The sequence below is a fragment of the Anser brachyrhynchus genome, assembly GCF_964034855.1.
Source record: "Anser brachyrhynchus genome assembly, chromosome: 2".
Classification (NCBI taxonomy): domain Eukaryota; kingdom Metazoa; phylum Chordata; class Aves; order Anseriformes; family Anatidae; genus Anser; species Anser brachyrhynchus.
In genome coordinates this window covers 59686640-59701584 of record NC_137695.1, presented here as the reverse complement: position 1 = coordinate 59701584, position 14945 = coordinate 59686640, and the positions used below count along the sequence as shown (strand labels likewise).

The window sequence follows — 14945 nt, the reverse complement described above, 5'->3', positions numbered from 1 at the left end:
GATGATGCAATTTTCTGTTTTTATAAATTGGCAGCAATTCCTGGTCCACCCAAGCCTTGAGATCAAGGGGAATAAAAAGTTGTTGTGATGTAGAGGGCTGTGTTTGAGGCACTTGGCTTCCTAAGGCTACTTCTGCAATTCATAAATTACCTCTTGCTCATGGCTGTGCCTGAAGGCATAATGCAGTCATTTAATTAAGGCCTTAAAGTACTGTTGCACTGATGAAAGCAAGGAGTTGATGGTTCACAGGCTTCTGCTCCAGGAGACAATTAACAGGCAGACATAACACCTGGAAGCCTGAGAGGCATCATTGTGACAGGGATAGTCAAGAGGAACTTGCTTCTTCTGGGACAACTCGGTGGCTGTAAATAGGACTAGGGAAAGGAGAGGGGTCCCCAGCTCTGCACGTTCTTGTCCTTTCATGGATCTTTCATCCGACTTGTAGTTCTGAGTTTATACCTTTCTCTTTTGTCCCTGAATCACTTTTACAGTACCTCTGCAAAGTTCAGTGGTGTCCATGTTTCTGTTGGTTTATTTTTTTCTATCCGTTTATATAATATATTAATATATATATTAGTGCCTAATTGCGCTCTCATCTACCATTTCTATAATTCAGGTTCTCTTCAGGAACATTGTCAGTGACTCTAATGTACCTGAGGGGACACTTCTTTTCTAATGTAGTGAAACATGGCTTTCTGCATGTGTACGTGGAAGGATTGGTCTAAAAGTTACTGCTTTTTTTCTTTATTTTTTTTCAGAGAGCTAGTGTTGCATGCCTTTACATGACATTTTTGAAAGCTTGTTGCTGTATAAGTTTAGAACCCTCATATTAATCCAATTGAGTGGTTGAGGAAAAATTGAATCACTCAGACAGGAGAAATAGTAGAGAGGTTATTTGAGCATAATGTGCCAAACTGTAAAAAATAGAATTGTGTAGATGTAGAAATACTTTCTACATGAATCAATTTTGCTAAAGAACCATCAAGAGTTAATTGTAACCAAGGTGACAAGGAGTTTTAAAAAAGAAGTCTTATTTTAAAACTTAATCTGATATAACTATTGCATTTCAGATGTTATTTTATGTCATCTTTGTCATACATAGATATGTATTTGATTTCACATGCAATGTTGTTTGTCATGCAACGCGCATGAGTACTTTAACATCAGACTTTAGATATGGTTCCCAGTTACTATGGCCTCAGCTACCACACAGGTAAAAATGCTTTGCAAGTTTTTCTCAAATACATTGCTCACTTGCTAATAGTGATGGTGAACAACTCACTGTTAAGCTGATTTACATGAACACGTTACATGCCTGTAGGCTCCAGGATTTCGTTAAAGTCTCAGTTTTAGTGCAGCCCTTACAATTTGTTTTTTTGCAAATGTCTCTCTGAAACCCCTTTTCTCTCCCCTGATGGAAGACAGGTAAGTTGTTACAGTCTGCCCCCAGCTCTCACTCGCTCAGGTTGGTGCCTATCAGTCCTTTCCTTATACCAGTCCGTAAAAGACAGAGCAGATAGATAGCACTGCTGGGCTTAACTGTAAGTGAATGCATAAAATTCTTGCCTGTTCTGGGCTAGATCCTGCTGTCTTTATAAATACAGAGTAAATAGTTTGTTGGTTTCGATGGGATGGGAGATGACAGAGATGACTCAGTGCCAGGAATGGTAAGGCTGAGTCCTTTTTTTTCTTTTATTTTTCTCCCCATCTCACATTTCTGAAGATAATTTTAGGAGGAAATGATTATCTTCACAGATGTGAGCTGTCTGAGCAAAGCAAATTTCAATACCATTACCCGTGTTATACAGTAAAACTTGTGAAGTGAGTAACAGTCTCTCTATATGCCGCTGTGCGAGCTACAGGTTCTTTTCCTAGGCAGACAAAGGCTAGAACACCTATTTAGTAAAGACATTTAGCATCTTTACATCTTTAGCTGCCGGCTGGGTGGTGCCATTCTTCCACTGGCCTTTCCTGTGGTGGGGAGCTGTGGAAGCTTTGCCTTGCTCTGCCCTGCCTTGACTTCAGTTGTTGATCTAAAAGCCAGGCTCAGTGGGCACTCTGGTGGAGGCACGTGTTCGTGGTGAACTGGACTTTCACAGGGGCCACTGGATGGCTGTAAAATGTTAATGCATTCTAACCTCTGCCCATCCAGACAGCATTTGAGCCAGCAGACTGACAGTAAGTCCCATTGCCCATTCCCCGTGCTTGCCTAATTGTGAGCTTCAATGCAAGTCCCCCAGTGTGTGCGCTGTGTTCCCACCATGAAGGCAGCTGGTAGTGCCCATCTCTCTTGGCAAGACTGAGACAGGGCTCTGCTACCTGCTCTCCCAAGCTCCTGCCCCACCTGCCTATGATCCTGCCTATGATCTCCATACATCACATTTTTATTTTCTTTGCCTTCCTACCTGTTTTTATCCTAGTTTCCTCTTCCCCAGCCCATGCTCCTAATCCCCCCAGATGCCTCTACCTCTTCTTTCAGTAAGGGCAACTCTGGATTCGTGATTTCTTCTTCCACACTACTTGGCACAGCAGGGAGATACCCGGAGACACACTCTCCTACTTGCAGAAGGTACACCCAGACGTGGCACAGCTAGAAAGAGCTTAGATCTGCATTGCAGAAAACATCTGTCTTAGCGCCAGTCTGGAACATGCTCAAAACAGGTAGGATTTCCTGCGCATTTAGATGGTAAAATCAAAAATGTCTCAAATGAGCATATCAAACTGATTTTTTTGGAGAGACTTATTTTAAAGCTGATCTTTAACATACTTTTACATGAACAGCAAAAGATAAATGCTTAGTATGGTGACTATTGCTCCAGATTAGCATGGAGGATGAAAAGAAAGGTCATCAGAAATCTTTAATAGGTAAAAAAATAAAAAAATTGTTCCCTTACTCTCACAGCTACACATTTCTGCATGAAATTTTCATGGTATGCGTATCTGTAGATCTGAGGCAGACACCTGGCATGCAAAGTTTTATTCCAAATGTATGTAGCTTTGAAAATGTATAGGCAACTGAAGGCAGGGTTTATAATGGAAAATGTCAAGAAACTTTAGTAGTCAGCAATGCTAGATGTCCTGCTTATACAAAGAAATGTATACAAGTGCTAGAAATGAATAGATAAACACACATCCAGTCCAGCCACTAGCATTCCTTAGTAACAAATCTTGCCAGTACAGCAATTTTTATGAGGGAAGTACATATGCAAAAACCTGCTGAAATTAGGTTTATGTGTTCTTCACAGAACCACGTTGTTATATTTCTCCTGTGATAGAAACTGCTGGTACCTTTATGCTCCTAAGTCAAAATGAGAGGCAGGTAGTAAAAATGTGTGGCTTTGTCTTTCTTGTGCTTAGGAGTCTCCACCTGAAAAATTACTGAATATCAACAACTAATCACAGTGCAGTTGTAAGTAGATGCATATCACTTCATGTCAACTGCCTAGTAATAGAGCTAGATTGTACATGGCTAGACCCAAAATCGATGAACATGCAACACTGGAGGCTCAGACAAATGCAGCTGGGACAGAGGAGACTGGCCTACTGACTGCGAGCAATTTATTGTTACCCATTAGATATTAGCGTACTGATTTACTGTACTACTTCTGTGGTTATTGGAGGCAGGCAGCTGCTAAATAGGGTTATCAAGCAGAGGAAATATAAGTGAAAGTCAATAATAGGGAGTATCCACAGATCACAAATAAGAACAGAACAAAGAATCAATGATATAATAAATGGCAATCAGCTTTCCTGTTATAAAGGAGGTAACTCTAGCCCTGAGCATGCAACCCTTGTAAAGCAATAGCTGCTTATGTCAAAACCAAGAAGAAAAACTCTGAAGATGAGATAAAATTAAGATTAGATAATGTGTTCCTAAAACATCAGCTAGCTGCAACTACTCAAATACGTCATGTATTGTTGCAGGTTTAGTGTTATTTGAATGTTCAAACTCCGCATTTCTGTATCTTGACAAGCTTGGATTTTTTGTCTCAAATGTGATCTTAGTGATAAGTTTTTTGGGTTTTATGCTGCTTGTTTTTGATATACTCTAGTTTCCTTGCAAACATTTTTACCTGAAATTATCAGTACCTACTGCTCAATCTTCTACCTCCAGATGCTTTTTTTCTTTCTTGCCTGGAAGTATTATAGTAATCTGGAAGTAGAGATTTTAAAATCTGGTATCTTACCATTTCTCAAAAAAGGTCTTTTGAGAGTCTGTGTTCACATGTGTTTGTGCACATGTGCATTTTAGAGCAGGACAGGGAAAAAGTCATGAGAAAATTGGAAGAAATTCTAAAACTCGGATTAAACAGACACATCTGCGTAGGCCTTGTTGGGTTTTAAACTGTTGGCTGTCTAAAAATTGAGGAGCCTTACATAAAACCATAGGCAGTTGTGTTACTGAATGCCTACTATGAGCAGATGTAGTTTACAGCTTAAGGAAATAGAAGCAAACCAGCCTGAAGGCTGGAGTATCACTGTTGCATATCAGACAGGTAATTCCTGGAACAGGCAGTTTTTCGGGTACAGCAAAAGGAATAAAAGCAGCCATGGAAATAAGTTTCCCAAGCAGATTGTTTGCACGGAGCAGCAATAAGCATACATGACAGAGATAACCAGTACCGTGTATTGATGCTGCAGGTAAAAAGGACAGGCACTCGTGTCCTGGGTTTCCCAGGCAGCTGCTAATGCAGCTTATACATTGTGAATGAAGGAATGCTCTCAGTGAGAAGGCACTTTTTTTCTCATCCTTTCTCAGATTTGACTCTCTCCCCCTTTGCCTTTCCTTGTCGTGCTGTTTTTTGCCTGCTTTCTTCTCCATGTGTTCTCATGTAGACAGTCCTAATCTTCTCCCCCTTCTTTCCTGTCCTGTCCTGCTCAGTGATTTTTCTCTACTCTTAGTCCTGCTTTTCCCTCAGCTTCCACATCGGTGCCCATGCCTACTCGATTCCATCACTGCACCGCATCATATAAACTGCCTTTAATCGCTGTTTTGACTCCCCGCTGTAATTTCTTCTCCTGTTTTTTTTTTTTTTTTTTCACATGCCACCCCCAGCATCCCCGTTGCATTTAATCCCAGTTCTCCCCTGCAGAGACTCCCTGACGCACCTACTGGCTCTGCTTCAGAGACTGCCTTGGCTACTGTAATTTCAGACGGTCCCATAGCGATCTGATTATAGCACAGTATCATACATTTATTTACTTTACTGCTGGGTCTTCTTGAAGGAAAACTTTATGACTCATAATTTAATTGCTTCCCTCTCTGATTTGGTTCGCTCGGTTTCCACCCACGTACCGTAGACAGCTACCTTTTCATTACTCGCTTTTGACACCTCTCATTTTTTATGCATGAGGCTTGCCCAAAAGAGCAAAAACAGCTCTTTTAGTAATAGATGGAACTGATCGCAAATGACTCAGTTTTGAAGACTGACGTTGCTTCCCTGAAAGATGTGCTTAGAAATGCTTAGCTAATGCCTAGTCACCTTAGCTATTTATTTGAGCAAAAGTGCCACAGGTGTAAGTTACAACCAGATTGTGGAAGTGCCTCGTGTATCACACACTCCGATCAAACACCAACTGGTAAAGCATGCTGTGATGCATCTTGCCTCCCCAGAGAATATAATTCAGTTTTTCCTTGAAATATCCACTAGGAAGTTGTGGGTGGTTTTATTTTTTAGTATAACAAGGGAAACTGCTTAACCCTGGCATTGCATTGCTTCTTATACCTGAGAGACTAAATTCATCGTTTAGTGAAAGCTAAGCCTCTGAAACCAGACTAACCTTAGTGAGGAGCAGAGGATTATAAGAGCAAGCGAACCTTTGAAAAGGAGGAGAGTTAGGGCTATTTAGCCAATTCCAGAGGAATGAAGGAAGGCAAGTTAGGCATGGAAGTACTTCAAAGGGAAATGGTATCAAGTGAACCAACAGGAATGATAACACTGGCACAAGATGACCCAGGATGACAAGAATGGGTGGATGATCGAGGTGGGGTGGGGAGAAGGGCTAGGACACCCACCAGAGGTTTTCAACCTTCACTACCTCTAGCTGCAATTCATTAGTAGACCCTACTACATTTTATCTCCGCTCACTTCAGTGTAATAATGAGTGCAGTGTTTCCAATTGTTCAGTGATTTTGGAAGCAGTATAGAATATTGCCAGGAGGAGTATTCAGCTGGTAATTAATTTTGCAGTTAATTCACACAACTGAAATGGTAACCGAGGTGTCTCAGGCCTTTGGTAGAGAATTTATTTTCCATGGACTGGATAGTTTTTACTGTGAGAGGGGGTGAATCTCCATGGCAGAGGAGTCCGCTGGCACAACTCGGACTTGCTCAAAGTTTTGCTTTGAATGAGGAGTGATTTCTGTGGTGTCTGGGCTATGTCCCTGCTCCTCCTCATGTCCTCAGGAACACCCCACCTACGAGAAAGTTGGTGCCTGTGGGCTGCAGTACAAGGAGGGAAATGGAATTGCTTCTCCTGCTGTCTGGCTCATTACTCTGCCTTGGAGGCCTTGACTTGGGGCAGCTGTGTTTTCTGTACCCATGATGGTTACACCAGTGGATCTGAGCATATGACCTGGGACTGGTTTATTTTCGTCAGTGCAGTGGAAGGTTGTAAAACAGCTGTGGTGTAATGGAGTTACCAAGGCTGATGTAAGGGGAATATGTTACTGTTTTGTTCTTGATCAATGAAAATTATCAAGTAGTCTGGTAATTGTCATGGGCACAGGTATTTCTGAGCATCTTTAGATATCTCATCTCTTGGAAGATTTCCTAATCTAAATGCCATTTATACTAATTGAAAGGAGAATTTAACTTCATTACTTCATGACTTTAATATCATAACTTCATTACCTGATCCAATGAACTACTGTTCATAATTACTGAGATGAAAATAACAATGGCACATCTTTATTTATAGTGGGATTAACTGGACAACACCTACTGCTGACCTGGTCATCATGCAATGTAGCTAGGGCAGCAGGACAGACTTAAATGGTTGTCTTTATTCCAGAACAAGCTAGTCTACAAGACTACAATGTAAATAGCCCTTATGCTTGCACGTTACGTGCTAATGCCAGCTGTATAATATTCAGGTTAATTTATATCACTGCCTGGCCTATATTTCAGATGCCTTCTGTTCATCTGCAGAGGTACAAAGCCAGTGAACGTCTGCGCTTGCATTTGTTTTGCAAATGTCTCTTTCAGAAGTGATTCAGAGGTACAAGAACAATCTTCAGAATGATTAAAATGTTAGGATGACACTGAAGTGGAAAACAAGACACCGACTATGTTATTTGGAAAAAATGGCTCCCAGCCAAAAACAAACAAACAAACAAATAAAATCTAAGATTTAGGTAACATTTTTGCACACAAAGATGCCATTGGTAATTTTGCAAGCTTTACTTGTAAAAATTTTATCTAGAGGCCAAAAAAGATATATTGGAATGCAGTGAGAATAGCCATTTTCTTAATATTGTCAATCTGAAATAGATCTGGGAAAATGTAGAGAAAAGAAAAAAGAAAACATTGTTCCCATGATGTTTCCAGAGTAATTTCTCCAGCTGAGATGGTCCCCATAAGATCTTCTGCCATCAGACCTTTCTCTGAATGAAACCCTTGACTCACTTGTTAATCACCACCTCAAATTTTTCCTGATGAATAGCTCTTCCTCTGACACCATTTTGAATTGGACATGACACTCGCATCTCTCTAGGTTGCCTTCTTTCTAGTTTGCATCTGTATTTGAACAAGTTGATTGAAAATTAAACTATAAATAGTAATTCTGTGAAACTAAGAAAGGAATCATCAGTACCCATGTGGTTCTCTACAAATATATATTCAATTATCTTAGTAATCCTTTGTCCTTGAAAGTAATACTAATAGCCGGAAAACCTACGGAAGGATATATTCTTTTCTTCTTCTGTTCTCACTGTAGTACTTTTAGCTTAATTAAGTAGATAGTTTAAACCATAGTGTCCCAACATACATGGTAACCGATTTCCTACTTGTCAACCTACGGTGAGATTTCTTGCTGTGAGGTCTGAACATTGTCACACAGTCTACTACCAGAAGCTGTACTTTATTAACCACGTAAGTTAATAGTATATATTAAAAATAATAATAATAATAAAAAAAAAGCTCCTCTGTATTCTACCTCACTGTTCCACGCAAGCTGTAGCTAAAGACCTCCAGGGGAGAGGTGGGTTGGTTTCACCCTGGTGGGCAGCTAAACCCCACCACACTTGCTCCACCTGCTCTCTCACTCCCCCTCATGAAAGGAAGAGAGGGAGAAAATGTAATGAAAAGGAGCTCAAGGGTGGAGATAAGGACAGAGAGATTGCTCACCAATTACCATCATGGGCAAAATGGATTCAGTGAAGGGAGATTAATATAATTTATTACCTATCACAAGCAGACTAGAGCAATGAGAAACTAGAAACACCTTCCCCCCATTCCACCCTCTTCCACCTCCTCCCCAGAAGCTGCACAGGGAAACAGGGACTGGGGGCTGTGTTCAGTCCCTGATGCTTTGTCTCCGCTGCTCCCTCACGGTCACTCTGCCCCTGCTCCCCGTGGGGTCCCTCCCACGGGATGCCGTCCTTCCCAAACTGATCCTGCAGGGGCTGCCCACAGCCAGCAGCTCTTCAAGAACTGCTCCCACACGGCTCCATACCTCGGGGTCCATCCCCCAGGAGCAAACTGCTCCAGCACGGGTCCCCCACGGGCGGCAGCTCCCCCCAGACCCCCTGCTCCTGCGTGGGCTCCTCTCCACGGGCTGCAGCTCCGGCCCGGGGCCTGCTCCTGCGGGGGCTCTCCATGGGCCGCAGCCTCCTCCAGGCCACATCCACCTGCTCCACCGGGGGCTCCTCCACGGGCTGCAGCGTGGAGATCTGCTCCGTGTGGGACCCATGGGCTGCAGGGGGACAGCCTGCTCCACCAGGGGCCTCTCCACAGGCCGCAGGGGAACTTGTGCTGTGTGCCTGGAGCTCCTCCTGCCCTCCTGCTGCACTGACCTCAGGGGCTGCAGGGCTGCTTCCCTCACATTTTCTCACTCAACTCTCCCAGCTGCTGTTGCGCAGCATTTCTGAGCCTATCTTAAATATGTTATTACAGAAGTGCTGCCAGCATTGCTCACTGGCTCAACCTTGACCAGTGCCAGGTCCCTTTTGGAGCTGACTGAAGCTGTCTCTTCTCACAGAGGCCACCCTCTGCAGCTCCCTCAACTACTGAAACCTTGTCACATAAACCAATACAAGAGGAAAACTAAGATCTGAATAATTGGTGAGAACTGTGTGTTTTAGCTATTGTATTATCATCAACTTTTACTGTCCGCTCAGTGGATAAATGCTTTAACTGCTGAGCTGTTAAAAGTCCTGTAGAGAAAATGAAAATTCAATCTGGTCTTGCAGTTTTTCAGTTCCTCAAGCTCACCTAGCTTTTTTGCTTCCAAAAGGAAACAAGTGCTGCTCTCAGGTGCATCGAAGGGGTCACTTGGCTCAGCTTTGCTGACAACTTCGCTTGAGCTCTGCAGTCAGGAGTCAGGGATTGTGCTATGTGCTCTTCAACCCTCAAAACTGCAATTGGTTGGTTAAAGCTGTTGCTCCCCTGGGTACAGCTACACACGTGGCCACCTGAAGTGGTTCTTTTGAATTTGCAGAAATTCATTTGGGGCATAGCTGTGAATTAAACCCCAGGATGGGCCACATAGCCTTTGTGGAGGTGCTGAAGGACGCTGTAGCCTGTTCCACTTCTTGTGGAGTACTGTGAAGTAAAAACGATGCACCTTCATGTCTGTCTATAGTGGGAAATGTTTGTATTTTTCACTGTAAGAGCAGAAATTCGCATCTGGTCATCCAACGAAGAGCGTGCTGTGGGGCTGGAGAATATGGTGGCAAATGAACTGTGCTGGCTCTGTGGTTGTTGTCGATGGACTGGGAGTCCCCAGTGCCTAGTCGGGGTGGGAATACCAAGAAGCAACCTGGAAATGAGATTAACTCATTTTTCACTTCTGTGCCTTGATACAGTTATTGAAATGGGTTACCCTTAATGTATTTATCTGAATATCATTGTATGTGGCAAAAGTAGTGCTGCAAGTCCAAAATCAAGGTCTTGCTTGAGTTCCTCAAATAACTCAAATCTCTGGAAGTCAGCGGAAATACTCCAGGATGAGGTCTCATGGTACTACACTGTTTTGAAAAATGCTTTAATGTAGTAACTGTCAGAGAAGTTAATCAGTGTAGATCTATTAGATCTATGTCCTTCCTCTGGCCAAGGCCAGAGCAAATTGAGTCAATGAAACCTATCAGTGAGCAATTATGCAGGCACGTTGTCCTAAGTTTCTTACTTTCTCTGCATGTTATTGCTTGTTGTATCTGAATAGTGATTGTTTTTCCCTACAATTCTTCTTCTTAGAGTAGCTAAAGGATGCTGAGTTTGTTTTCTAAGGTCTGCTTATCGTAACTGGTACCCAGTTTAAACTGTTTTAAGTCACAGGAATTGAACTCTAAATTTCACTCTGGCAAAGCAGAAGATCAGAGGCAGGAGACATCCTGTTGTGCCAACCAACAAACCAGAGACAAACTACTCACAATTCAACTACGTGCCAGCCTTTTGAGTGAAGCTCATTATGTCTGCCTGCTGCAACCAATTGTGCCGCTTCTCCCTGGCAGTTCTTCTAATCTGAAATAATTCCCTCTTTCAGCTGAAACAAAGATCTGCTTCAAATACTATCATGGCGTGAGCGGGGCACTACGAGCCACAACTCCGAGTGTCACAGTGAAAAACAACGCAGCTCCCGTAAGTTATGCTGGCCTTTTATTTTTTCAATTTATCTTCCCTACTGTCACTGTGCTACGCCTTGCTTTCCTTGCCTGCTTTGTGTACTAATATATGAAAACTGAACAGAATATTTGCTCTTAAGCGTGCTGTGGAGCAGAGGAATGGGTATTCTCTCAGTTAAGATGTGGATCTATAAGCCAAAAGAACTTAGAGTCAGCTCTCAATCTGTCACAGATAACTTCTGTGATTTGGGGCCAGTCCCATGTCCTAGCTGTATTCCGTTGTTATCTTTTGTCTGCTGGGTGTTGTGAGATTTGCTTAATACCTCTAAAGGACTGGGGAACCTTGGATTTTAAGTACAACAAACATGCAGAAAAGGAGTAAGATTTTCTTAGGTGCATTTTTCAATATCAAGATGTGAACTTTTTCATGGCGGTGTCTCTGAGTTCCACAAACAGCTAGGCTCTGACAGACTAGCATCAGTAATAAGAAGTGGGCATTCAGGCCCTGATCCATCAAATTATTGAAGATCATTTTTGACAGACTGAGGCTTCACTGAGAGCAATTTTGATCTGCTAGATCTTAGCAAAGCTCTGTGGCTCAGATGGCTGTATGAAGCTATGTATCTTGCCCGTTTGGGGAAAATTTAGTCACCTTAAGAGTGAAAAAAATTTTAGAAGCCCACAGAGAGACGTGCTGAACTCTAGAGATTGCCTGGTCTTGCTGAAGGACTTTCACTAGGCTCATCTTGGCAGAGAACTGATAGAACTAAGGAGTTTTAGTTCAACCAACATTAGAGATGGATTGGTTCAGGTGTTTATTTTGGAAACTGAGTTCAGGAAAGGTCTGTCTTGTGTGTGGGTATACATGGGTTTTAGTGGAGATCACTGAATCACATTTTTTGGGATGGTCCCAAGTGTGGTGAATATGTGTGATTGTACCAGGGTCAGGAAGAATTAACTTTTTTCACCCGTGATGCATGTACAGACTTTTGGTGGTTTCCCTTTACCTTCTTGTGATGTACACTACAGCTGGAAGATGGATGCTGGGTAGGGACTGATGTGTCTGGTAAGAATAAAAGGTGTTTGTGTCTCAGTACACCTTTCTCATATGCTCAGGGCAAGTCCATACACTATTTTGGGAGCCTGGAGTATTCCTTTCAGCTGTCTTCAGTGGAACATTATGGGGTGCTCTCGGATAGCTTCATTTTGTGGGACATTGAAAAATACTTTGTAGTCTGTTGCATGTAGTGTCTTGTTGACTCAGGACTTGCCATTCATTTCCTGATTGTCATCTGTTTGAGGGGGGCCCATCTGTGCCATTGATTTAGTCCCAGTCTTCTCTGAAAGGTAGGCCAGTCGGCCAACCAAGGCAGTAAATACCAGTAGGCTGTGAGATCAGAATATTTTTTTTCATGAATCACATCTGTGTCTCAGACCTGAGTTTGACCCAACTAAGTAAATTTGTCAGGTCTAGCGTGGAAGGGTTGGTGTTTCATTATTAACTATTGGCAGTATGTTTTAAGTTAATAGAAGAATGTCAGAGGAGCTGCTCTTTGTGATAAGCAAATATGTAATCTCTCCAGCTTCTGCAGTTGAAGCCTTTACATATATATGGAAAACAAAGTGCCATAAGTAGCCATTCCCTTTCAGCTGAAGAGGGCTTGTGTTTAAACGAAAGTCATTGTCTAGTACTCAAAGTCTTCATAGAGGTCAGGTGAGAAAAAGAAACACGTTATGATCTTTAGCTGAGCATACTGTACATGATTGAAAAATAAAATACAATAAAAAGTAGTATCACATACATTTTCCATGTGAGGGTCAAACCATTGTCCTTGGCAACAGCATTCTCTTCACATCCTCTAATTTTTCTTGTTGTTATGGGTTGCAGACTAGTCTGTTTTTGCCAGTTGCCTTCACAGACCAGAGAGGCCAGCAGTGTTGTAGATGCATCATTGGTTTCTCTGTTGTTTTCTGTTCATTGTTTGCTGCATGACATAAATATTTGGTGCATTGTAAGGCAAATACTAAGCAGTGAAATCAAGAACAAAGGAATAGCAACAAAGATGATGCAATATTAACCTGGGTGACCCTGCTGTATGAGTGCAAGGAAAAAAAAAAAGATTAGAAAACCCCTGTATGAGCGTAGAGAAAAATAATGGGATGGTTCTTGCATATGTGAAGGCTTTCAAGTTACGTATGATCCTTCAGATTCCAGTCCTAGCTGAAAAACCATCAGATGGCTTTCCTTATCTGTCTCTCTGCGATACATTTGCAACCTATTTTATTACTGAAGTATTTGAATGTTTCACAGCATACTGCACCACTGGAAAATGGTGTTATTCTAACTGCACAGAAGAGGAAGGGGATAACAAGGGATTTTCTGAGCCCTAGCCTTTTCCTGGGCTCTTGAGTGCCTCTGCACTGGCTGCCACTGGTGCAGAGATACCAGCCATGCAAAGTGCAGATGTTATCCTTAGAAGTGCAAAAAGATGTAGGTACTCACCTTTGAGTGTGATATCACTAACAGTGAATTCCGGACCCTTGTATTTTTCAATTGAGTGGAAGGAGAGAGAGGGAAAATGTTAAATTCCAAAATAATCCGCCATATCTATTTAAATTTATTTTTTTTTTCAAATAATGGCTTAGGGCAATGATCAGAAAGTTCTTGCCCAAAAGAAGCAGCAGCTATTCTGGTTTGCACCTTGCTATGCTCATTCATCACCAGCCAGAGAGTAAATGCACAGCTTACCTTATTCCTGTTGCTGGGTCCCTCCCCATTCCTTTGCAGTCAATCCAGTCAAGTATACTGGGTGGGCAGCCCCATCTCTTTTTCCTGTCTCCCGAATTGATAATCCTAGCACGGCTGAGCAGGAAAGTGATAGATTGTTTTATTTCCCCTGTTCCTCTGTGTGATCAGTTACGGGCTGTGACAGTCGTGCCATGCTTGTCTGAGGTCCCTGAGGCTTCTTACCCTAGTGAGACTTGACACCCTGGGCCTTCCGTGATCAAACTGGATGCATCAAATCCCACCGTTGTTTTCCTTGCTCCAGTGATTCAGAGCAGTGCCCCAGGGTCCCAGGCATGGCATTTCTCATTGCCAGTGAAAGCTCTGGTCCCCAGCTGGTGTGAGCAGGGGCTCTGCTCGGAAGGAACCTTCTTCAGATCCCGGAGCAGGTTCTTACACATCTTTTCAGCTCACGGAGGGAATCCTGTGCTTGGAAACTTACCCACTATTGCAATCAGTGGGAGTTTTAGAGGCATCTGTGGGACCTTAGCATTTTGTCCCTAGCTGTGCAGGGAGAAAATCTCAATACAGATCCTGTTGTGGGTGTAGGGGCTGAAGGTTTTGTTGAAAGTTCATTGCCTTGAAAGAGGGGAATTTTTACCAATGTGGTAATGGCATCAGAAATTCATCCTGAAACTTAGGCTGTCACTAGAGGGACAGAGGGAACGAGGCTTTGTTTATTTGACAGAAACAAACCTTCTTGTCTGGCACAGCTTGGGAAAAATAGCAGGAGCAGATGTCCTTCAAGAAGCAGCATTTGGGGACAGGTGACCTTCCAGGGACAGTGTTTTCCCTGCTAGCACAGACTCACCTGCATCTGCAGCCACCCAAGCAGATTTTGTCTGAGCCTCCAGGCGCGTGGCACCTCCTGCGATGGGGGCAGCAGCTGGTGTATTGGCCAGGATACCCAGCGGGTATCTCGTCCTGCCAAAAAGACCTGCAGACACCAATAACTAGACGAATCCTAACACGACAATTCAAAAACTATTTAAAAACAACAACAACAAAAACTCACTGTCTGTCCGGCTGTGGTTTGCTGCAACTGAAAAGAGAAAAGAAGCTGGAAATAGTCATGCTGGGGGCTGTAAGTGGTTGCCATTCTTGTTCACGCGCTGTTGAGACAGTATTTAACTAGCAGTTGAAAGGAAACCTGCTTCCAAAGGGGGAAAAAGTTGCTGTGTTAGTTGGATGTCTTTGTACAGCATCGGTGGTGCTTTAGGCTGAGCAGCATCTCGCCTTTCTTATATTATGGATGTTCTGCTCCATTTGAATTTATCTCCTTACATTCTAACCCAGTTATTAGAGCTGCTTCACTCCCTGATTAGGATGCCCTGCAGTTCATTTGTCAGTGAAAAGTCCTGTCACATTTTATTGCTT

At 42.8% G+C, this 14945-nt stretch overlaps 1 protein-coding gene across 11 annotated transcripts in view; it reads left to right on the top strand.

Moving 5' to 3' along the window:
• HECW1 (HECT, C2 and WW domain containing E3 ubiquitin protein ligase 1) overlaps nt 1-14945 on the top strand; it is a 263523-nt gene that overhangs the window by 117175 nt on the left and 131403 nt on the right. For all 11 annotated transcript variants that reach the window (XM_080578352.1, XM_080578347.1, XM_080578351.1 and 8 more), the window contains one exon: nt 10705-10799. In XM_080578352.1, coding sequence (XP_080434478.1) covers nt 10705-10799 — 95 coding nt within the window. The remainder of the gene's footprint in view (nt 1-10704; nt 10800-14945) is intronic.